The 23,312-nt window shown below is 42.3% G+C and overlaps 1 protein-coding gene across 2 annotated transcripts; it reads left to right on the top strand.

Moving 5' to 3' along the window:
- Nucleotides 1–109: 109 nt before the first annotated feature.
- POLR1D (RNA polymerase I and III subunit D) lies at nucleotides 110–20,451 on the top strand. 2 transcript variants are annotated; one of them, XM_041118426.1, is made up of 4 exons: nucleotides 110–706; nucleotides 10,917–10,991; nucleotides 13,580–13,720; nucleotides 19,081–20,451. In XM_041118426.1, exons 1-4 carry the CDS (start codon nucleotides 681–683, stop codon nucleotides 19,364–19,366), a joined length of 528 nt encoding a protein of 175 aa, XP_040974360.1. In that variant the 5' UTR covers nucleotides 110–680; the 3' UTR covers nucleotides 19,367–20,451. The 2 variants fall into 2 exon arrangements, with proteins under 2 accessions (XP_040974360.1, XP_029898210.1); XM_030042350.2 differs by lacking the exon at nucleotides 13,580–13,720 and having other exon boundaries at nucleotides 528–706.
- The last annotated feature ends 2,861 nt before the right edge of the window (nucleotides 20,452–23,312 follow it).

The raw sequence follows: 23,312 nt of genomic DNA, 5'->3' as shown, positions 1-23,312 counted from the left end.
CACTCGCCTGATCGCAGCTCACCGCGCGGGGCCGGCGGTGGTGGGGGGGGGGGGGGGTGCGGGCGGAGCCGGGGCGGAGGAGGGGCCGCCGGCCGGGGAGCTGCTCCGTGCGGCGCCCGGCCCGGCCCGGTAGACCCGTCCCCGCCCGCCCGAGCCCTGTGGCCTTGCTACGGGGCAAACCCCGGGGCGGAGGGGGGGGTCTCCGCCGCTGACGGAAGGCGGCAGCCACGGTCCCGCCTCCCTGGCGCTGCCGCCGAGCCCGCTCCCGCTCAGCGGCGGGCGGGCGGGCGAGCGAGCGGTTCCCGCCCCAACGCCTCCTTCCCCCGGCGTGGCAGCCCGCAGCGCTCCCGCCGCCCGGGGCGGGGGTTTTAACGATGGGTCCCGCCGGCATGCAGCGGGGCGGGCAAGATCCCCACCGGGCCGGCTGTCGCCCCCGTTCTCCCCTCGGGGTTGGAGGGGGGGGGGGTCCCGGGCGCGGCCGCCGGTGGCCGCAGGTGCCCGGCGGGGTGTGGCGGCGGCTCGGCTCGTACCGCCCCGGCTCCTCCCCGCCGGGGTCCTCGCCGTCCGCTGCGCCTGCCCCCGCCGCTCCGCTCCGCCCTGAGCCGGGCCTCGAGCGGGACATGGCGCCGGCCTTCCCCTGAGGAGCCGGGCCGCAGCGGGGGAGAGCGGCCGCCGCCGCCATGGAGGAGGACCCGGAGCTGGAGAGGTGAGGGGCGGGCGGCGGCTGAGCGGCCCGGGGCCTCTCCGCCGATCGGGGGCCCGGCGTCGCCTTCCTGCCCCGCGTTGGGGTCTGGGGCCGCCTGCGACGGGCCTCCGGGGTCTGAGGAGCGGCGGGGAGGGGGGGGGCGAACCGCCAAGCCCTGCGCGGGCGGGAGTCGGTCCCTCCGTGGCGGTGCGGCCTGGGCCCTCGGGGCCGGTGATCCGCGGCCGAGAGGAGGGCCCTGAGCCCGGCCTGGCTCTGCCCGGCACCGCCGCGGCCCCGCTCTCCGCCTCAGCCCCGCCGGCTGCGGGGGGGGGGGGGGGGGGGGTGCGCAGCCCGGAGCTGGGTTGCGGCGTGTCCTCGGGGCAAAACTTCGGAGCTTTCGCTGAGGGAGGTGCGGGAGGAAAATAAATGGGATCTTCCTGCGTAATGCGAAGAGCCATGACTTTAAAAAAAAATAAAAAAAAAAAAAATCAACCGTTCTTGTCATGCGTGCTGGTGTACCGTCTAGAAACAAGACTGAAAAGTGTTAGGTGGCTCACCTCTCGTCAGTTATAATTTGGTGAATAGGTGTCCTTGGTAAAGTTAACAAAAAAAAAAAAAATTCTATTCTTACAAATTTCAATTTTCAGCGTTGGAGATGGGCCAGCTGACTAATTGTTAAAATTCCCCTGTTCCTTGTGTGGAGTAATACGAAATGCGTGGCCGTTCCTTTGTCAAAAAATAAAATTGCTTTCTATTTCGCATTTTGTTGGGAGGAGAGGATTCATCTTGCTGTGCATACTGAGTTACAGTGTTCCCAAGCAAACGCTGAGAATTAAAATGCAGATTTCTATATTTGGATACTCAGTCACAGTAGGCCTCTCTTGCTTTTGCTTTAGGAATAGACTTTAGGTGTTTATATCACAAATTTTTGGGGTAATAATCCTATTTGTAGTTATTAGGGTTTGGGGGTTTTTTTTGCAAGCTTGTATAACTGCACTTTTCTTACAGGGCTGCTTAAAAAAAATGTTACAGTGAAGTGGTGACCAGAAGCTTTCTGAACTGTCCTCCACGTGAATCTCTCACTTAACTTTTAAGAAACTGTGTCTGAGAGCACTTATAGAAAATAACTTGTTTGTGCTTATATCTGGCAAGTATTTTAAATGGGATAAAAGTGATAACCAGTGGGGTGGTGGAAGGGCCAGATCATCAGTTTAATAATTGAAGCTTCTTTCTATATATGCGTGAATGTTATTTATACTAGTGTCATTCCAAACTTAAACCTCTTTCATTCATAGCAAGTTGAAACCATGTCGCTGTTCTTCCATGCTGTCTGTGCTCTGGCTGCTATTGCCGTGCTGGGGACTTGGGGTCCTCCATGCAGTTCGGGGCATAGCTGCTCGCTACCGGCTATAGCTGATGGCTCCACAGTCTCCTTCTGATGCTCTCCTTCCCAGGAACCAGATTCAAAGTTTTATCCTGCCTCACAGCTTCAATCTGAGTTGGGGTTTGCTATTCCTTTTCTGTGGCAGCATGGCAGATAAAGAGGATGAAGCTCAGTATTACTTATTGGGTGGTACACAGTAGGGTTTAGCTGTGCGGTGTCTTCAATCCATGTTACCGTTCACCTCCATATGTGTTTAATCGTCTCTGAACATAAGTACAATATACTTGATGATTATCACTTTCTGTCCTGGATCCACCTATCATTAGTTACTTTTTCATACCCTCAGCTTTCATAACAGCTCGCTTTGGTAGTAGTAGCACCCTGAATTCAGTTCATGCTGTATGCATTTAGATGTCATATTTGGGTATTTCTTACTCTAAATATGCTTCCCTGTACCGTCTTCAAGAGTCTAATACAGATCTTTCTTTATCCTTTGGTTTACAGACATTACTCCTTAGTTTCATATTTGATGACCTGTTGAGCATACTCTCCTGTAAAGAGTACAGCAATGGTAGTTAGGGTTTATACTTTTTCAGCTCCTTATAATATGGCTTTAGCATACAAATAGTGGCATTTCTGTTCTGTAGCCACAGTGTTAACTATTTTAGGTAGATTTTTAATGTTTAAAAATGGGTTTATTTGGAATATTTTCAGTAGTCTGTCTGAATTCTTGCTTGTCTTGCAATGCATAAATCTTAAATAACAGCTTAAGGTTTTTGTATGTGTGGTTTTTATTTAATTTACCACGGCAGAAAAAGAAGTGTAACTACTTTTGTGCATGTTTTTTCAGGGCTGAAGCAAATTTTGTGTCCCAGCATTCTGAACAGTGATCTGTTAAGACAAGTCAGTTGTCCTATTTTTGGGGGTTATTATCTAAAGAGAGCTCTCTTCATCTTGCTTGTTCTGTTTCATCGTTACTGCCGCATTTTCCTGCTATTATTTTTCAGTTTTACCGTGTCTGACTCTCTCCTGACCTTGCGTTTTCTGTTTTCCTCACTTTAATAGGAAGTGATAGTTGCTACCAAAGCTGAATACTAACTTGCAAGTTACCATATGACTGTTGCGTACTCTGGATTTTAAAACTCTAAAAGCTGTAAATACCACAGGTGTGTAAAAATAGTAATATTTGCTACATTCTACTGAATTATTTCCTCTGCTCCACCTCACCCGGTAACCTTTGTTGGAAGTATGAACTGACATTTTATCCTGTGAACTTGCTGGTACATCTGTCGTGGTTTAACCCCAGCCAGCAACTAAGCACCACGCAGCCGCTCACTCACTCCCCCCCCACCCAGTGGGATGGGGGAGAAAATCGGGAAAAAGAAGCAAAACCCATGGGTTGAGATAAGAACAGTTTAATAGAACAGAAAAGAAGAAACGAATAATGATAATGATAACACTAATAAAATGACAACAGCAATAATGAAAGGATTGGAATGTACAAATGATGCGCAGTGCAATTGCTCACCACCCGCTGACCGCCACCCAGCTAGTCCCCCCAGCGGCGATTCCCCGCCCCCACTTCCCAGTTCCTATACTGGATGGGACGTCCCACGGTATGGAATACCCTGTTGGCCAGTTCGGGTCAGCTGCCCTGGCTGTGTCCTGTGCCAACTTCTTGTGCCCCTCCAGCTTTCTCGCTGGCTGGGCATGAGAAGCTGAAAAATCCTTGACATTAGTCTAAACGCTACTAGCAACAACTGAAAACATCAGTGTTATCAGCATTCTTCACATACTGAACTCAAAACATAGCACCGTACCAGCTACTAGGAAGACAGTTAACTCTATCCCAGCTGAAACTAGGACAACATCATTGAAGACCGAGTCTTGAGATACAGTGTGATTCTAAGAAAATTCTAGGCTAAATTCTGTTAATATATAATTAATGGTATTGTGAAGATACAACCCAAAAATGAGTAGGGAAAAAAAAAAAAAAGGTTACAAGTCAGCTACTAGGAAGAGCTTAGTTTGTTTCCCTTGCAAGCACATGTGTGTGATTTTCTTAGTTTATTTCAACTAAATGTCCTTTGGGATATTACAGAGGTCACCATTTTCATCCCTATCTAAAAAAATCTTTCTTCCCCCTCTCCTTCCTAAATTGTCATCATGGTGGTTCTTTGTGATTGAAGCACAGAAAATATGTCATTTCTCTGTGAATATAAAGGAAGTGGCTTTGTTATACTGTGTGTCCAAAGGCTTCCATAATACATTCTGTCTTTCAACAGCTATGAATATTTCACAACCTTGGATACCATACCTTATTAGAAGTGCCTACCAACCTTGTTTGGAGTATCATTTACTTGGAATTAAGTGTTTCCTAAGGACCTGCTGCTCTGAATCACAAGAAATGCCATAATTCTGTAACAAGAGGCCTGTAGTTGAGTTGAGAATCAATAGTCTCATATTTTTGCTGCACAGGCATCCCAATTACACTTTTTAACAAGTGAGCTTTGTGCCTTGCAGAAATTAGTTGATCGTTCTTACTGTTGCTTTTAACAGTTAAAATCGAAGTATCAGGATTCAGCATGCCATTCTTTCCCATGTCAATGGCACAAAAAGTGGTCTGCAAGCTAAAATTGGTGTTTGAAATGGAGTGGTATGTTTGCTACTCAAGCCGGTGAGAATATCAGCACAGAAATGTGCTGCAAATAGCACTCATGGGACTGACAAATAGAATATTTAAATAAGTACAAAGCCTCATCGACAAAGAATGAGAGCATGTCTTTGCCTTTGAACAAACGTTAGGAAGTCTGTGGCATTTTTCATTCTTGCTTTTAATGTTGTGGCTTAGGCTTTATTCTTGACATTCCTTTTCTTCAGTTTTCTTAGTAAGTGTGAGCAGATAGGACAAACCAGCTCAGAGGAGTTAATTATAACTAACACTGGCCTTCATGGCCGTTCCTTTATTGTAGAAGGCAGTATCTTCAGTCCTTTACTTGACTGAAGGTCTTGATATTATTCAGATGTAATCAGAATACCAACATCCACTTCTATTTCCAGTCCCGTGCGTGGTTAAAAATAAGTTGTGTAGTCAGCATAAAACTACTTTGAGAAAATTGCTTAATAAAACTGCTAATTTTTGTCCTGGGCTTGCAGCTTGCTGTCAGGACATAAGAGTACCTCAGGAGGTAGGTTTAAGCGTGATTTTGGGGATCACAGTAGCCGAGCAGCCTGGCCTTTGAGCTCGAATAGTAGTGGTATAGACTGCAAGCAGTTATTAATGCTGTCAAAGTCTTTCATGAAAATGTGTTTGATAAAGATGTCCCTTCTCTGACTCTGGGAGATGTTGAATGTGAACGCTGCCCTCCCACTCCAGGTCTGTGCGCTTCCGTAGCCGATTGCGTGCTGTGAAGCAATTCCAGTAGATATATTTTCATTAGAGTTCTCATCGGGATCTTTTAATAAGATGATGGCGTGGGTGGAGATGGCAGAGTTTGTTAGGTTATGTGCCAAAAGCTCCTGGGCACACCCACGGGAGGACTGAAGAGAGACCGTAGTGGATGGGGGAGTGCAAATAGTAGATGAAATAGATGAAAACATCTTCCCTGGGCCCCTCCCAGGGCTGGTCCCAGGAGTCAGCCTCGTCCTCCAGGTGTGACATCCATGAAGATGAGTCAATGCTGGAGCGCCTTTGGGACTTAAGGGTGTTGCTGCCTAGGGGTGTGGGATGTATTATGGGATGCAGGAGAAGAGCATTTTGAGATTGCGTGAGGCTTATTATGGGGTGTGTAGGGGAGGAACCAAAGGCGGGGAAAGGGATAGGTTCAGGTGATTTGGGGAGAAGCAAGAGTGGGAAAATAGAGGAATAAGGGGATAAAAATGTCTGGTCGTGTGTGAATAGGCTGCTGGTTGGTACCCTTGTCTGGCTGTGCCCTGCGCCTGATCAGCGCAGTCTGTCCTGTCTTCCTGTTAAATTCCTTTCTAACTCTTTCTTGGGTGAGGGACTCTATTTGAGGGGAGTGGGTGTACATCTCATTGCTAAGCAACTAGAGTCAAACCATGGGTCGGAGGGACTGTGTGTCCATGGTGCTAGCAACTGGAACCAGTGCAGGTCTGGATGCCAGCAGTTGGGTTGGGACCCTGGGCTGGAGGGCTGCATGCCAGCAACCGGGAACACTTCATGGAGTGAGTAAAACCAAGTGTCAGCCACTGGAGTGGGATTGGGGACCTATTATTTATCTGTGCTGCAGTACTGGAGCAAGTGTGGGTGTGTGAGGGAGCGTGTGGCTGCTAGCAAAGATCAAGCTGGATCAGCGGGTGAGTGGGTGAATAAGGTGGGAGCTGGGAGGTGAGCATGTACCTCTAAGAGCAAGACCACGGGAGGAGCTAGCTGTTGGAGGCACCAGGGAGTCCTGGCCAGCTGCTGGAGAGACTGTTGGGTCAAAGGGTCTCCAGGGGTGAGACACGTGTGTGCCTGTGTGTCCCTATGGGCAAAACTTCAGTGGGCTTGGGTACTGGGGGACCAGGGAGTCCCAGGCAGCTCTGTGTGGTGGTGTGTACCAGCAGTGGAGTTGGGCTGAAGCCTTGTGCGCTCCAGCCAGAGAGAAGAGCAGGATGAAGCTGTTGGTGTGGGTGCTCTGTGTGTCTGTGATCGGTGTGGCCAGTGGTATATATGTGTGGTGTGTGCATCTGCCTGCTGGGAGTAGATTTTCAGTCTTGCTACTGGTTGGACTTGGGCATGGAGCTGTGGCTGTGTGGCCTCGTGGCTGTCGGCTCCAGCATGATATGTCTTCTCCTAACAGAGTGGTCTATAATTACAAACATTGGGTGGTCTCTGTAATGACATGGTGTTTTCATTGCCTGTAACTGTATCAGACATACCTCTTTATTACCAATTATTCATTTTTCAGTCTGTGTGATCTTTCGGAGAAATTATGAAGCTCTTTCCCTGAGTGAGGAATAGAAAATATCTCTGGTTTTGCCTGACTTTGGAAACTTTAACGTTCTCCCATTCTTTGGGCACATGCATTTGTGATGCAAGTTAGGATTTATGCAATGGGAGCTTTGCCTGTAACCTTGGAATATAGAGGAAAAGGTCTAATCCCTCAGAAATGTAAATAGGTCTCGGGTGATACTCTTGAAGTATCTGAAAAACATCACTGCTTATACCTTCATGTTACTGTAATTCTGCAGCTAAGCTTGATTGCTCAAAAAGGATTGCTACAGGAAGTTTTAAGTGGTGCTTGCTATAAAAGGTGCCAGAATGATGACAGTGTTCTTAAATGTGCCCCTGTCCCTAATTTGCCTTCCTGTCAGTCCCCCAGTGTTTGGGTGGTTCTCCTGTGAAAGCTGCATGCTCTGTTGTTCCCTTTGCTCATGCTGCTGGTCTTGGAGTTGAAGCTGGCAGCCACAGGACTGCTTGTATTGTAACCAAGCTGTAAAAATGAAGAGAATAAGGAATGCAAAGTCCCAAGAGGCCTCTAAAAGCAAATGTAAAAACCTTGTTTGCATAGCTTTTAAGCTTTTGGCTCATTTGTGTAGATGATGTAAGTTCAGTGAGTGGAAACACATTATTTCAAAGAGGATTTGAGGATTTTTTTCATTTGTCTGTGCAAGTCGAAAGGGCTTTGTGTAGGTGCAGTGAATAAGATTGATGTTGAAGGACCAATATTAGGAAACAGTGTTTGATAAGAAAGGAAGGTGTTGACTTATAAGGCTACTAAGATGGATGCCAAGTCAGTCTGATCTTTGATATAACCAGAGGAAAAAAAAAAGTCTCAAATACTTAATGGCTTATAATTCCTACCTAAGTTAATAGAATTGGTGTCACCATATTAATTTATTGTGATGTTTCCCCTAAAACTGAATCATAGCTGTTTAAAAAATGTGTGTGTGTGTGGCTTTTATTAGTGCTTTGTAGCTCAGATGTTTTGGTTTATGATTTTAATTATAAAATAATGACAGGTTTTATAACATAAGAATAGTGACAGGCTTTTCATCTGCCTCCTAGTCAGGTTTCTCAAAACAGAATCACTAAGTTTGGTAACTGCAGTAAGTAAAAGTCAGATACTTTTTTTTTCCTCTTTCCTCCCCTTTGTCTGACATTGCTGTTTGAAGGCTCAGGACAGGCTTTTATAAAGGCCACATGTTTCTGCTGTCATTACTATAAACTAGCTCAGGCTGCTCAGACAGAAAATTCTGGGTCTGGAGAAAAAATAATTTTTGCCATAACTTCATGGAGACCTGCATATGCAACATCTCCCACGTTCCAGTGGTAGAGCCTGTGTTTCTTACCCTTTTTTTTTGTTCTTGGCAGTAGCTGTCCCACATACCCCACTGCTCCTACCTGGGAAGGCAGCAGTAGCTGGTAAGGTTGCTGATGCTGTACTTTGCATCTAGGTGCAGGTAACTCAAACAGGTTGCCAACTCAAAACCTGGGCAGATGCTCTGTTCCCACAAATGCTCATGCTATGACTGGATATGCAACACGTCCTTGCAATTGAATGTATGCTTCAAAAAGGATTCGAAGTACCCCAAGCCTAACTGCTACTGAGACTAATAACCTTATATGAGAGAGACACTTCTGTGAGGAACCTTAAACCAATGTGCCATTAATAAACTAGTGCACAGAGAAGCAATACTACAATTTTTGGTGCATTTCTGTACTATTGTTTCTGTGGAAGTCTTAGACGCTTTCCTTTGCAAAGCCCTTCAAATGCAAACTCCCAAAGGAAGAAGTTATAGCCTGTGAGTATTTGCATGTCTGTCTGGCACAGATCTCAGCTTTTGCTGGATGGAATGGTTTCCCCTTGGAACAAAGGGGGAATTTATATATATATATATATATATATATATAAAAGTTGATCAAGGATTATTTATATGTTCTTTGACAGCTTGTGACAGACTCTGGAGGCTTGTTTAGGAATCTTTAGCTAAAGTACTGCTTGCTGGAAACTACTATAAAGTGAGGAAGTAGTTCTGTGATAGCTGGTTGTAAGTATAAAATATGAAAACTATATCCAAGCAGAACTGCAGAGTAACTGTAGAAAGAGTAGCTACACCTTGATGTACATTACGCTTGTACTCATTTAGCACCAATTTGTTTTCTGGTACCAGGGAAAACCAAAGCATGCCCAGAAGCAATACAGACAGAAGAAAAAATGTGTCTGTGTTTATAAAATGTCACCATCCTGTCCTAATGAATGAACGAATCCACGATCACAAATGTGAAGGGAGCCAGTAAAGGCTTATGTTAAGACCATAACAAACTGAAGAAGGTTAGATCTAGACTGACAGATGTAGGCTGCCCTGTAACTGCATGACATTTTCTCATGAGCTACTGAAGGAAATTCTGTACTGCTTATTTTCATTCCCTGTTAGGCACATGCACTGTATGCATTTAAAGCTAAGACCTCTTGTGTTTTCTGTGTAGACTTTAATAACCTAAATGGTAATAAACCACTCTGTTAGATGTTCAGAGCCCAGCAATAACTTGTTAGATCTTCACATGGACCTGCCATGTAAATTGCTTGCTTTTCTTCTCAGACCTGCTTCTGCTATTAGATGATGATTCTTGACTTCTCTAGTCTCAGTTTTGGCTTGACAACAAAATCGATACTTAGGCGTTTTTTAATCTGTGGCAAAGCAGCAAAATTCTGCTATGCTAATAATACCATAACAATGTGATAGGACATGGCTTCCTTGAAGTTTGAGTTGAAGTCTGTTGGCAGTTACCTGTTTTGCACAGTCTACACACACACTTGTACTATCAAGATGATTGTGTTGCTCACATGTGCCAGAATGGCTGCTGGCATTTGGACTATCATAGCTGGGAGAGCTAAACAATAAATAACCTCTTTGTTACCTCCTACCTTCAGTTCCTCAAGCCTTCAGTCTTACCCGTGTCAGTGGTGTTAATGCTTAGCTTCATATACTGGGTATTACAGCCAGGTGCATAGCTTTCCTTTTCTGTCTTGCAGTTATTTTTTGGTTGACATATATAGCTGCTTACAGTTAACTAACTAAATTGTTAGTTTATGCTTTCAATTTATATAATAAATGGCTTGCGTTATCCCTTTGTTGGTTTTCCCATTAACTTCAACCATGTACTGTAGAGCAGTTACTTAAGTTTTATTTGAGATTGAAATTAATTCATAAAGAGAACTGAAAGACTGACATTGCAGGAGTTATCTATAATTTGCATAATTTATGCTCTCCGATGACCTTTTTATGTGAGCATAGTTATTTAATCGCTTTAGTGGTAGTCTCGCCAGTTTGTTCTAGAATATGCTGATAATGTAAAAGTTGGTTGTTTTGGATGGTGGTGGATCATAGTCACAAAGATGGGCTCTTGTCTTCCACTGTTACACAAAGCTAGTGCAGTTTGATGACTGGTAGTTGCAGGGATTTTACTGTCGTCTGACTGCTTGCTATTTTACTGCTGGTGTTCAGCTGTGCTCAAAATAGGTCTGCTGTGGTTGAAAGACTTCAGGAAGAACCTAAGTGAAGTGCCTTGGGAATGCTCTTCCCTGCTGTCAAAGTGATAGGGACTGTGCTTTTCAGTGTAGTACACCAGTTTTGTACACTTTATTTCTACTCTTCAATTAGTATTGCAATTGTTGTATTTGCAACAGCTTTAATTGCTTTTAATATGTCAAAATGTTTCTTTTAATCTTGATGGATAGGAATTTGAATGCTCTTAATAAGAAAGTCAAGGTGATTTTGGTAGCCTCTTTATTGCTGAATTCATTACAGTGAAGAAGCTCTCCACTTTATTTACATAAGTGCATAAAGTGGCAAGTTCTTATGTTCCGCAAGTGGTAACTTTTTTCTTTTCCTTATATTTAGGAAGGCTGTGGAAGAGTTACTCAAAGAGGCAAAACGTGGGAGAACCAGAGCTGAAACAATGGGAGCTATGGGTTGGTAAGTTGTGCCAAGAGGAAATGAATTCTGTGACCGATGCCAAAATAAATTCTACATTTAATGCGTGACAGAAGTCTCTACCTTTTAATTTGCTTCATGTTTAAATAATTTGTCTTCATCCATGTATTAATTTGTCTGGGCAAAAATTTGAGTCCAGATAAGAAAGAAGTTCAAGTAAATTCTGCCTGCGTGAAATTGTGTGACTGAATGTGTTGAAGTCAAAGCAATTCGAAAACTGTAACAGTGTTTCCTTATAATAGATGGAATTGCAAAGTTTGAATTGGAACCTCCTGAGTCTTTAAAATACTGGGTAGTTTCAGTGTGCATTTACTTACATACTGGCCACATGTTACTGGCTTAGATTCTGTTTAAGTTAACAGAATTCATAACCTGACAAAGAAACCTAAACCCTTAAAACAATAAAAATAATAAATGATCCTCTAGTAGAGAATCCATGTGTAAATTGCAGCCAAAAATGAACTCAAAGTGTAATCCAATTTTGGAAGGAGGTATTTTTTAATACTTAAAAAAAACCCCTAAAACCCAGGGGCTAATTTGTGTAGCAAGTGGGAGAAGAATCACAGTATTTAAATCTTAATAGAAATACAGTATTAATTTCTCAATGCAGTATTTCAGTGTTTACAGCTAGATTATTATGGAATGTAATGCATGTAATTGTAATTAAAGAAGTAATAACATGCCGAGAAGAGTCATTCATCTTAAAATAATGTGTATGACTTTGATAAGAAGCTATTGGATCTAGGGATGTTCACACAAGTAGTACACCAGTTGACTGCATTAAACTCATTTGTAGATAAGGTTTGGCTTCCTCCACCAACAGTAGTAAAAGATAAGCCTGTGCTGTTGATGAAGTTCTCGGCTGATTTCTTGGCTGTGTTTGTTTTAGTAGCTCTGAAGAGATTAAAATAGCGTCTTGCTGAAAACATTTAATCCTTTATGTTTTCTAAACAAGTTTGGGGGTTTTTGTATATTTTACCCAGTATTTCTGCTAGGGATGCAGTTTCTACTCTATGTTTTTCTATGTTAAAATAGTTAAATTGGTTTAATCCCCTGGAGTGGTTATAGCTATACTGTTGCAGCATACTTTTACCCTGTCAGCCTTGCCAAATGGCCAGTAAACCAGTGCAGATAATTAGTTAGCACTGTGAAGTGTTGGCATGCATCCAGTTACTGTGAATTTGCAAGTTAATTCCAGGTATGGAGACTGAAGATTTCTGTTGGGAGATAACCAAATATCCCTGTGCAACTTCACTGCCGCTTGTGCAGTCTGGAATACCTGCCAGGAGTGCATATGGGCTTCTGCTCCTGGCTCCGGCTACTTCTTATTACTTCTCTGTGAAAGAGTAGTGGTCCTGCGCAGCTGGCTGTGATGGTCAGCTCGGGGTAACATGCAGTTTGCTGAAGCCTTGTGCCCAAGACCTGCCAGAGGAGGGGATAGCCAAGGGTGACCTGTTCTTCAGAACAACTGCAGATTCCACTAGAGTGAAATAGTGTGTGGCTAGGCCAGGGTTGTGTTAAAGGTGTAGGAGGAAGGGATTGTCAAGAAGGCTTCAGGCAGAGGAAGACTGTTGACGTAGGGATTGGCATGGTGATATCCTGAACTGAGACTGTTGAAGTAAGGATCCTTTCAGCTGCAGAGGAACGTGAGAATAGCTATACTGGGTGAAACAACGGATCCATTTCTGCAGTGCCCTGTCTCCATCAGTGGCCAATACCCAGCACCTAGGAAATGGAGGAAGAAAAGTACAAGAAAGTAGCAGTACTTCCTCAAGGTACTATCCCAGCTTCAGGCAGTCTGCAGCTCAGGATATCCTGTACTCAGATGATTTTTTTTGTATATGACGCTTCTCCAGGGATTTTTCCCTCTCTGAATTTATCCTTAAGAGAGACTGGTAGTAATCCCATTTGTCACAAACCTGCTGCCGTAGAGTTTGGCATAGGCTAGTGTACGGCTGGCGTATGTGGCTGTAAGGAAGGTATAAAGCCCCCCATAGGCAGACGCCCAATAACCTTTGGTGTCTAGTTCTGCAAGCGCAAGAGAACAGCAGCTGGAAGCTCCCACTGCTCTCTTCCCTTTAATATTTTTCGTGCTCCATTGTGCTGTTCTGGTCCTTCTGAACTGGCCCAACAGCTAGGTATTGCATATTTACGTGGGAGATGAGATAACTAGTAAGATATTTGGAAGGAAACTTAACTATGCTCAGCTGAGTATCACACTCCAGCAAAAAGCGATCAGATGTAACTGATGCTACGGTAAATCCTGAAGGGCTTCAGAGATTAGATCCAAGACTGACATGTAACCTTGCAACTGTAAACTACTGAGGAGAAGATAACTGCTGCTCTGAGCTCTGTGGATAGCACATGAAATGAGCAGAAAAGTTAGATCATGAAAATGTATATTAGTAGACCAAATCCAGGAAAGCATAACTGGTAGAAGCAAAGAGACAAGGTCGTCACCAACTTGTCTAAAAGCACAGTCTTAACAGGTGAAACGCAAAACCTTCCTTCCTTGCCAAACTCAAAATGCTTACAGGTGTGTTTCATGAGGACTTCTGGGATTTCCTCAGCCCTTTGTCAGAGGAGTCCTGGAGAAGAGATGCACAAACCCTGGAGACATCTAGTGTAAGGCCATCAATCCTGCATTGGCACTGGATAGTTGAAGCAACTCGGCCTGTGAAGAAAAGATTTGTTCTGCCATCTGTCTTTGGGTAAGGAGAAGCAGAGGCTGCTACTGCTCATACTTTGCTGATTCCAGTTTATGTTGCTCTCCAGCAGCTGTTGAATACTGGGAAGTACATTTCTGGAGTCAGTGGCACTTGGCAGGATTTGGTTAAAGGGAGGTGCGTGGGGAGGTGGCATTCCCGGGGAACTATATTGTGCATACCATTACAAAGGAGTAGTGTCTCCTGGTGGATGTTGATGGCAGCAAAATCTTAGCCAGTCTCTGAACACTATTTTGGGACTGCTTTCAGGTTCAAGCCACTGCTCCATTAGTGTCCAGAGTGATTAGTTCTCCATAGCTCAAGTGCACTGTTTGAAGAAGTTCCCCAAGCGCCCCTACCTAACTTTTTTGCTGCCTCCTCATGCGAGATGGATAGTCAGCTGCTGTTTGAGCCTAAATTACAAGCATCCAAGCTAGCATAGCTGACAGGTACTGAAAAAATGTACCAAGCAGTCATCCTTTAGCCCAAGTCTGTAGTACAAAGACTCAGCCTTGAAATATGGGACAGTATTTCTTCCAGTTTGGGAATGTTTTGCCAGTGTTACATTGACTTACAAGTTTGCTGTGGATGATGTGGGTAGGTGCTGCACCCTGGGGGGGTTAGATGCTAGTAGAAGAAAGGCTTGTCCCAAACAGGGAGGTTGGTGGTGATATCAGGCACGAGCTTATGTGTGAAGGGAAATTATCTGAGGCTCCCTGGACACAGAGCAACTGTCAGTATTGCCAATGGGCTACATGAGCTCTTAGTTGGTTAGGAGTCTTGCTCACTGGCCTCCATGCTCTCAGGACTGCTCAGATTGGCAGTATCTAGGTCCATGGCAAATTAATGCAAGAAATACTGGATATTCTTATTTGTAGATACCACGTTGTTGGCTCTTGAGTATTGACTTATTCCTTGGATGTCCTCAAGATTTTTGCTCTCAGCACTGCAGTGTTTCTAGTTCCTGCAATGCTCCTTTTGTACGTACTCTATGGCCATAGTGATTCTTGTTGGGGGTCTCCTACATCCTTATGATACCACGTGGTGTAGATCCTGCTGATGATGTATCTGGTTCAAGCATTAGTAGAGCTAATCACAGGTAAGAACATGTGTGAGAGAAAAGGAAAGGAGGATCCTCTTTTGAAGGTGTCTTAATCCCGGAAATGTTAAGCAAAAGAGAGCAGAATCTGTGGCTGAATCTCAGTGATGCTGCTGTGATGCTGGAACTTCTGAGTTGAGAAAAGACATCAGAGCAGCTGTCTGGAAGTTAACATTTGAAGGGCCAGCTGGATCCAGGATGGGTCATTGTGGACAAATAGTGTAAGAACACTTGAAATGGTTAGATAAATTTATCCTTAATTCATCAGAGAGTATTGGACACAGATGAAATAAAGCTATAGGATATTTGGGATTTTCCATCATGTGTCTAGGTAAAATCAAACTAAAAGCTCAGCTTTTCTTAAGTGTTTTTGTTGGTCCTATGTACATACATAAGCTTCTTTACAGCAGTGGAGTTAGGTCCCATTTTAAGTGGTTCTGCTTTAATTGAGAAAGGCAGTTAAAATGCCACAAAAGCTACTGTGTTCTAGAGGCTTGTTTGGTTTTTTTTTTTCTTCAAGGTATAGGTCTGATCTTCAAAGATGCTGGTAGCAAGTGCTAAGGCTGAACTGAATGTAATCTTCTCGGCTTACTTGAAAAGCTTACCTAAAATAAGATATGGAAAACAGGATATTTTGGGATGGTTTGTTCAGCTCTACATTGTAAGAGCAGATGAAATTGCAAAAAGAAGATAAATTTTGGAAGCATTAAATTATTTTTAACCTGATTTCTTGTAAAGCAATCCTAAAATTGCTTTCATTCCTACAGATAGCTTTCTGTTCAATACCAAATCTGTTGGAAGTACTGCAGAATACAAAATAATGAAGATGAGGCCGAGGTGTTTGAGGGCACTGGAACTGCAAAATGCTGTATTGCATCTTGTCTTTGAATGGGTGTTGCCTGACTGTGCAGAAACACTGCAATGTGATTCCCCTTACATCTCTTTCATTTGAGTGTGAAGAGGAGGAGAAACAGGGTACAGACAGAGATTGCAAAGTAAATATGTTGAAATCTTGTGATCAGAGCACCAGTTCCCATCCAAAGTCCTGCCAGCTGTATCTAGCTGCCAAGTCCATACATAAAAGCTTGCCATGTCCTCCCAGGCATCCTGTTTTGTGAGATCCCCTGTGAAAGGGTAACAGCCTAGATTAGTTAGTTTGGCAAAACAACCTCTAGCTGCTTTTTTTTTTTTGCCTTCAGTCACTCTTCTGCTAAGTACTGTGTTTTCCATGGCAGTTTGGAAGTGTTAGAAATGTACTCGTAAGTTCATCCATAATGAACTTTGTTTCCTGGAAAGATGTGATTTACTCTATATGCTGAGGCTGACGGTGCCAAACCTGTTTGATATGTCCAGTTACCCAGCAGAGAAAAGACTGTGGCGCATGGGACTGTACTCTTGTGTCCTAAATGGTGTCAGCATGTTTTACTGTTAAGAACTTGCATGGTACACTTCTGTGTTGAACTGCACTGCTACACTTGATAACAGGTATTGGCTGGAAATTCTGTGTCGTTGCGCAGAATTTGGCTTAAAATGTCAAAAGTAGAGTTAAGATTTGACCTATGTTCTCAATAACAGATTTAATCTTTTTTCCTTGCTCAAAATGCAATGTTGACTCTGTCATTGCACAGTGGAGAGATTTTTGGGGTGTGGGGGACTTACCTGTGGAGGGGGACAAGGTTATGTGGGTAGGAATAGCTTGGTTTAGCTTATTGGAACATGCAAAGCAAAAAGTGAACCCTTCCCTTGAGTGACTACATTGTTACAGAACTGGAGTCCATTTTGTAGACAAGACGGCTCTAGAATTGCAGGTTGTGTGCTGGCTTTGGTCATGTCTGCAGCCCTGCCTCAGACACGTTCCAGTTCGGAACTTTAATGTTCTTTTAACTACTCTTTTTTTTTTTTTTTTTTTTTTTAAGAAAAGCTTTTAAAATCTGTTCTGTGGCACTGTTTACTAGTCAGCAGTACTGTGCTCCACCTTGCACAGGCTGAGCTTGCCTCCCAGCCCTTCAGAACTTACATTGAGGGCAAATCTGTCATTGAATTGAGCGTTGCAGGATCAGACCTACAGCAAGCCAGAGGCTTGTCTTTGGGGAGGTCAATTTTCTCACCATTAGAAATGCTCTCAAGATATCGGTGGATTAATACAGTTCACTTTCAATCTTCACAGTTCCATATATACCATGGATATATGTAAACGTTATGGGCTTGTGTGTGTGCATGTGTAATATAGCATGTGCCATACATCTCATTTCCTTTAAGACTTAAAGGCAGCATTTGCTTTGTTGAAGTCTGAGGTCAATAAAACTAAAGACTAATGTTTCTCTTCAGTGCCATAACTTACTGCTGCTCCGTGAAAGCCCGGTGGCTCTCTTTTATCACTGTATGATGCTGAACTAATGGCATCTCTTAGCTGACTCCGAAGCCCTGCATTTCTCATCAGTTTGCATTCTTAGTATAGCTCAGGCAGCACTCATAGTGCCAAAAGAAATAAATACTCCAGCAAGGTGAACTTATTTAGGGCAGATTGTCTCGTTCTGGTGCTATATATATTAGTCAATATATATTAATCAATGCATTAGCTCTTAAGAAAAAGCAAGAGGAAGGAGACAAATGTGAAATAGTTTTTGCCTGGATGCGGCCTGGAGAAAGCTGCCCTTCTTGGTAAGAAATGTGGAGGTACAACAGTTTAATGCTGGCATAAGACATACAGAGGACTTAAATGTTGGCTGGTTTGTGTTATGTCTCGAGTGTAACCTTTGCCATGTTCAGCACCATGTTCATAGCTGATAGAGCTTGAAGTAGAAACCCTATTCTACTGACATACATTAGCCTTGTATTTTTACTTCATAATACAGTTAATGGATAAATACTGTCTCCCTAATTTACAAAACAGCTATACTAAATACAGCTCTAGAGGTTTGGGTGTTTTTAAGATTTAACCAGGATTTGAGCAAAACAGTGTAGATTTGTATGCAGAAAGTTTAGAAAACTCTAAAAGAACTATGCTGTAGAAATGTGTCAAGAAATACCTAGTGGAAATAAAACAGTGTGGCTGTTTAATGTATACTTCTAAAATTATTCTTGTAAGTTCTTTGAGGATTTAGGACAAGAAAAATTATCAGTAATGCTTAGTAGGCAGACCTGAAGCAAAACATAATGGTACGTGCCATGTCCAGTTACAAGTCATGAAGTATGCTAAATAATCAGACGTGATCTTCACTACAATTTTCTTGTTGTTCTGATACCTCCAATTTTCAGAGGTGTCAGAGGTTTTTAAATGGTCGGGGTATAGTTTCTACACAAAATACTCAAGTAGAATAGATGATCTTAACATTGTGGTGTTAGGATTCATTGACTCCATAGTTGATTCAGTAAGGGGCACTGTGATCTCCAACAGCTCTGCTTTTTTAGAGTAATCCCGTAACTTTATTAGTATGCAGACTCAAAAATGTTGTGAAGACAAACACCACAGTGGCTCCCAGTATAAACAAAGTCTTCAGAATGATTTCTGCTTACTGCAGGAATATATTCAAACTTGTTTTTTCTCATTCCATTCTTTAAGAGATGAAATTGGGAATAAGTAGAGTACAGCTGATATCTACAAGATAAATGAAATGTACAGTACTTGTTCACTAAAACTAGCTGATAAATTATGTGCAAAAGTGTTAAGCTGCAAGAGGAGAAAGTCAGAAACAATGGAGAAGAGTTGGATAAGTATCCTTTCTGCTTAAGAAAAAGAAATAAAACATTTTGTTTGGTGGTTGCCAGATAGAAGTTAAAATTGGTATGCCTCGTGTTTATGTTTTATCGCTACAGCTGTTTGGTTTTTCATGCAAGTGTATCTTTCACTTTCTGAATAACTCAGTTCATTAGGTAATGCTCACTTTAGTAGATTATGATCTTGTAAACCATTCCGATTTGACTTGGAATATGTTACTAAATATTTGATTCCTGAATACCCACGTTAAGCACTGTCAACCTTAAAATATATTGTCGTCCTCTGCTTCCCCCTGCACACGCTACCTTGTGAAAATCATGTGGATTTTCATTGTGTTGGAGTAGAATAATTTTCATCCTATAAAGAGTAAGATAAAAGGAGAATGGAGATAACCTTAAGCATATCTTTCTGTACTGAGAGTTTACACTAGGTGGCATGCAAGGAAAGCCAAAAGCACAAACCTGTCTTAAAATTATTTAAGTTAAAATCTCAGAGTTGTTTCAGGATGGTTTTATCTTGTCTTTTGATCACTTTTAAATGTCTTTACAGGTTGAAATGTCCTCTTGCTGGTACAAATAAAAGATTTCTTATTAATACCATCAAAAACACGTTACCGTCTCAAAAAGAACAAGACCAAGAACGTGAGCAAAAGGAAGACAGTAAGGAGCCTGAGCCAAACAAAAGCAGGAAAGAAGAAAAACCAAAGAAATGCAGAATTCACCCATATACACCCAGCTTTCAGTCCAGAAGGAGAGTCAGCTGCTCTCCTCCGAGGCACCGAAACAGGAACCAGCACACAAAGGATAAGCATGAAAAGCGGTCAAGCAAACGATGAGGAGAGGAGAGTGACGAATACGTGTTGTTACAAGCCAGGAATGTCATTAAGTGTCAGACTGCAGGGATGTCTCAGTTTTTCAGGAAAAGATGCTGTTCAAAATTGAATTTTGAACCAACTTGCTTGTGTGAGAAGTAACCTTGAGGTAGCTTTAGAAAACTTTTCTTTGGGACCTTTAAGAGAAAAGCAAAGTGCAGCATAAATCTTCCCGTCGTTTTAGAACAGACATTCCTTTCCCTTTGCTCCGTTCCTCTCCCTTTCTGACTAAGCTTAGGGTCTTGGTGATGGAGCGTGATACGTGTGTCACTGTCCAATACAACTCATTTAGTCATGTCACTCTTTCGGTAATAAATCTAAATTAAGCAGAAATCTATTTATTGTGTAAAGTTCGCAGAACTTCTTTGCTGCTAACCAATAAAGAAGTTTTGCATGTTTGGGTTAGTTTAGTTTTACAGAATCTAGAAGGGAAATCTGGTCAGTGCCTGGCCAAGCACATGCATTTTGTATAGAATATAAGAGTTTGCTTTCTTTAGTATAAAAAGAAAAAAATTTAAAATGGGCAGTGCTGGTTTTGCTTTCCAGGAGGAACTACCAGGAAATACTGATTTTGCTTGTTATTGTATATTCACAAACCTGTCATAGATAATAATAAACATTACCCCTAAAAAGCCATAACTGCAATAATTGTCTCTGTTTAGACTTCCCTCTGTAAGGAAGTAGTTTGAACAGTCTGTTGTCATGGTGCTTTCAAAACAAGCCTTGAAGACAAAATTATCATGTTCTCTGTCCACTGCTAGCAAGTTTCCAAGTAAATGTGTAATACTAGAAATGCAGAGGTGATACTTAAAAACAGTCAAATGCTCACTTTCCAAGCCCGCGTGACAGTTCTGTAGCGGTACGGTTCTTAAACTTGTGACTTGGAGCACATACAGTGCGCACCGGCATATTCTACGTCTCACTTCTGTTTGCGTTACAAACTTCCGTGTGAAATACTTTGTATTTCAGTACTCTCAGAAAGAATTGTTTTGAACATAGGTTTCCGTTTTTAAGTGTGTTGACAATAAAATCGAAAATGTTCATTAAAAGTGCTTTGTGGAATTAATGCTTCTAATGGGTTTCTTCGCTGACATGGGCCTCTCTCCTGTAAGGGAAGGCGAGGACCAGCACTTCGTGGTCCTTCAGTGTTGTGTCAGGGCAAGAGTGCCACCTATAGGTTCATCTATACCTCGTCTTGCTATACTTACCTGTCTCTCTTGGAAGTTTCATGTTAGCTAGGAGATGGGGAGACCAAAGTGGAGATCCACTGTGGCTGAATTTTGATGCGTGAGCTGGGAATTACTCTTCTGAGTAATGGGAAGGTAGTTAAGCAGGCGTTAAGCCCACCGGTGGCTGCCAGGATCAGTGTATCCAACAAAGTAGGATACTTTTACATTTCCACTGAGGATAGCTTCTCTGTTTCCCTGCAGGAACCATAGCACTGGAATAGAAGTCCCAGCCTTTCAGAAAAATTCCAACAATTTAAGTGGGATCAATGAAAAAAATAGTATCTTTGGAGAATGTAAGACTATCTTTGGTTTAAATAAACAGATGTTGTTGGCAGTCCTTATTTTGCTGGACACTGGTTGTGTTCTCCTTAACAATCCTTTTTGGAAGGACAGCACCTATAATAGTGGCTGCACTCTGCTGCAGTGACAGTGCTGGATGGATGTGGCTTTGCAGCAGAGCATTCATCTCAGAGTTGGTCAGGATTGGGGCTGGAGATGTTCCACAGAACAAATCCGTGTGAATTCTTGCTGGTCTGGCGTCTGGGGATAATATGGTGTCCTGAGAGCTTTCCACGCTCAGGCCTTCAAACACCACTTTAGGATAAGTGCTGCTGTTGATGCTATATTAATTTAAGCCAGGCTTTCAGGTAGGGAAAGTGGTTAGAGTATGCTTTCAAAATCAGTCTGGATTGTTGATAGAGAGCGCTTCCGTACTAGAAATGCTCAACTAGAGGATCTGACATGACCTAAACTAGATAGCTGAAGAAAGCCTGTCTTCATCAGCGGTGGTAGGTTCAGATCTAATTCCACTCTTTTCTGACTTACAGAACATATATGAATTATTAATCTTTCATTGGTCGATTCCATATTTTAGTGCTTTCATAAGTGTACATAATAAAAACAAGAAACTCTGCTTCTCATTTACTGTTCTTAAGGCAAATTTTCACCTGCTGATCACTTTTTTAATAAAAAATTGGGTGCATAATGCCAGGTTTGTATTGTGCCTGCAGTTGCTCATACTGTGCAGCACCAGCATCACGTTTGTAAGGTATCTTAAAGATAGGATTTAAAGCCTGAAACTTAAAGCTTGAACGTGACTTTTCAAAATGTGTTATTAACTGCTGTAACTCAGAACACCTGTTACTCGTAAAAGTGCCTAGTCCTCAAATAAATACATAAATAAATAAATAGTGTGTTCTTGGTCTCAGCTTCCCGTAGCAGTACGTTGCAGCTTAGCTGCTCACATGGGAGGGGAATGCACCTTACGTTAATGTTGCTGCAGTGATACTTCAAAGGTGTTTCTTGTTTATCTGTGAGCTACTAATGTTGTCTTTGTTTAGTTTCAGTGCACATTGTACGGATAACAGAGTTTATTCAGGTGAGGCTATTCTCTTGCCATAGCCACAACAACTTGTTAATTGGACTTTATTATTATGTTGGACAGAAATCCTCCAGAATGTTCATTTTCATCAACCTGATGCTGAAATGTGGATCACAAAACAATGGGAAAGAGGAGGAGAAAACATTTTATGATTGGGCTTTATGAAATACTTTTATTAGTTTTGACTGTCAGGGATATAACATGCAGTTCTTGGGTTCATTGTACAGCCTCGCCTCTTTTGTAAATCCAATTTGAATTATTTACAATGAATCATGAACATCCAAGAAAAGCCCAACAGATTTCACATATAACACGACTTAAAGGCAAAAATAGACCCTGTTTTTCAGACTGATCCAGTCTAAAACAGAAGTTTCTTAAGGTGCAGTTTTAAGAGCGTTCCTTAGTGATTATGAAATTTCTACAGAAAACTAGTTAACAAAGGAGATGTAAATGTTTGTAGATCAATAGAATAATGTAGCAGGAGGGGGTTGCTTTTCCTGCACAAACAGAACTGGTTTTTGTGTTGGGCTGCAAGTTGATCACCGAGGAGCATGTTTCCTCTCCTGCCCTATCGGAGCGCTCATTAATAATTATGTGTTTTCAGTTAATTAAACTGGAACAACACAAAAGCAGACTTGCTTGGGTAAGTAGCAAGAAAACATATTTGGATTGTGTTTGGAGAAGGATTTTATTCATTTTGTCAGTGGAGTCACTGATCCACCAAATCTTTATTCATGTGAGTGATCTTTGCACTTGCAAATAATCCTGTTGTAGCTCACATCTATGAATGAAACTCTCATCTGCATTAATATACACTCTTTGTTTTAGTGTTTATCAATAGGAAATAATCAAGAGTAAATGTTAAAGAGGGCATAGCTCCAGTTAAAAAAAGCCTTAAAAATTTTGCAAACTATATATATTCACACCCTCATTTCCAGATACGATAATCTTAAGACAGAAAAAAACTCAAATACTTTTATGCCAAATATTTAGCAGCCTCTCAAAGTCTCAAATGAACGCTGTGCATCCATGTTCCTTATTTATTTTACATTGGTTCGGTATTGCTTAGACTCTAAATTTACCAAATATGGTTTTAGTAACTCTCAGGCCATTACCCCCCACCTTATAAAATGCTTCTAGAAGGCTGCATCTATATTGAATCTCAAAACATTGAATTGCCATCTGTATGCAACAAAAATAAACATTTGTAAGGGAAAGCAAGAAGAATATGCTATTTTACACAAAATTGCTGTTCATACAATATTCACCGCTACCCAAAATGATGAGCCTTGCGTTAGGA

This window comes from Aquila chrysaetos, chromosome 19 (assembly GCF_900496995.4).
Source record: "Aquila chrysaetos chrysaetos chromosome 19, bAquChr1.4, whole genome shotgun sequence".
In the NCBI taxonomy this organism is placed as follows: Eukaryota; Metazoa; Chordata; class Aves; order Accipitriformes; family Accipitridae; genus Aquila; species Aquila chrysaetos.
This window is presented reverse-complemented; position numbering and strand designations above follow the sequence as displayed.

Bases quoted from the DNA above. Each gene is read 5' to 3' on its own strand.
- POLR1D (XM_041118426.1), top strand. From the start codon at position 681: ATGGAGGAGGACCCGGAGCTGGAGAG. The intron at 707-10,916 runs GTGAGGGGCGGG...CCTTATATTTAG, and splicing joins GAGGACCCGGAGCTGGAGAG to GAAGGCTGTGGAAGAGTTAC. The intron at 10,992-13,579 runs GTAAGTTGTGCC...GGATTTCCTCAG, and splicing joins ACAATGGGAGCTATGGGTTG to CCCTTTGTCAGAGGAGTCCT.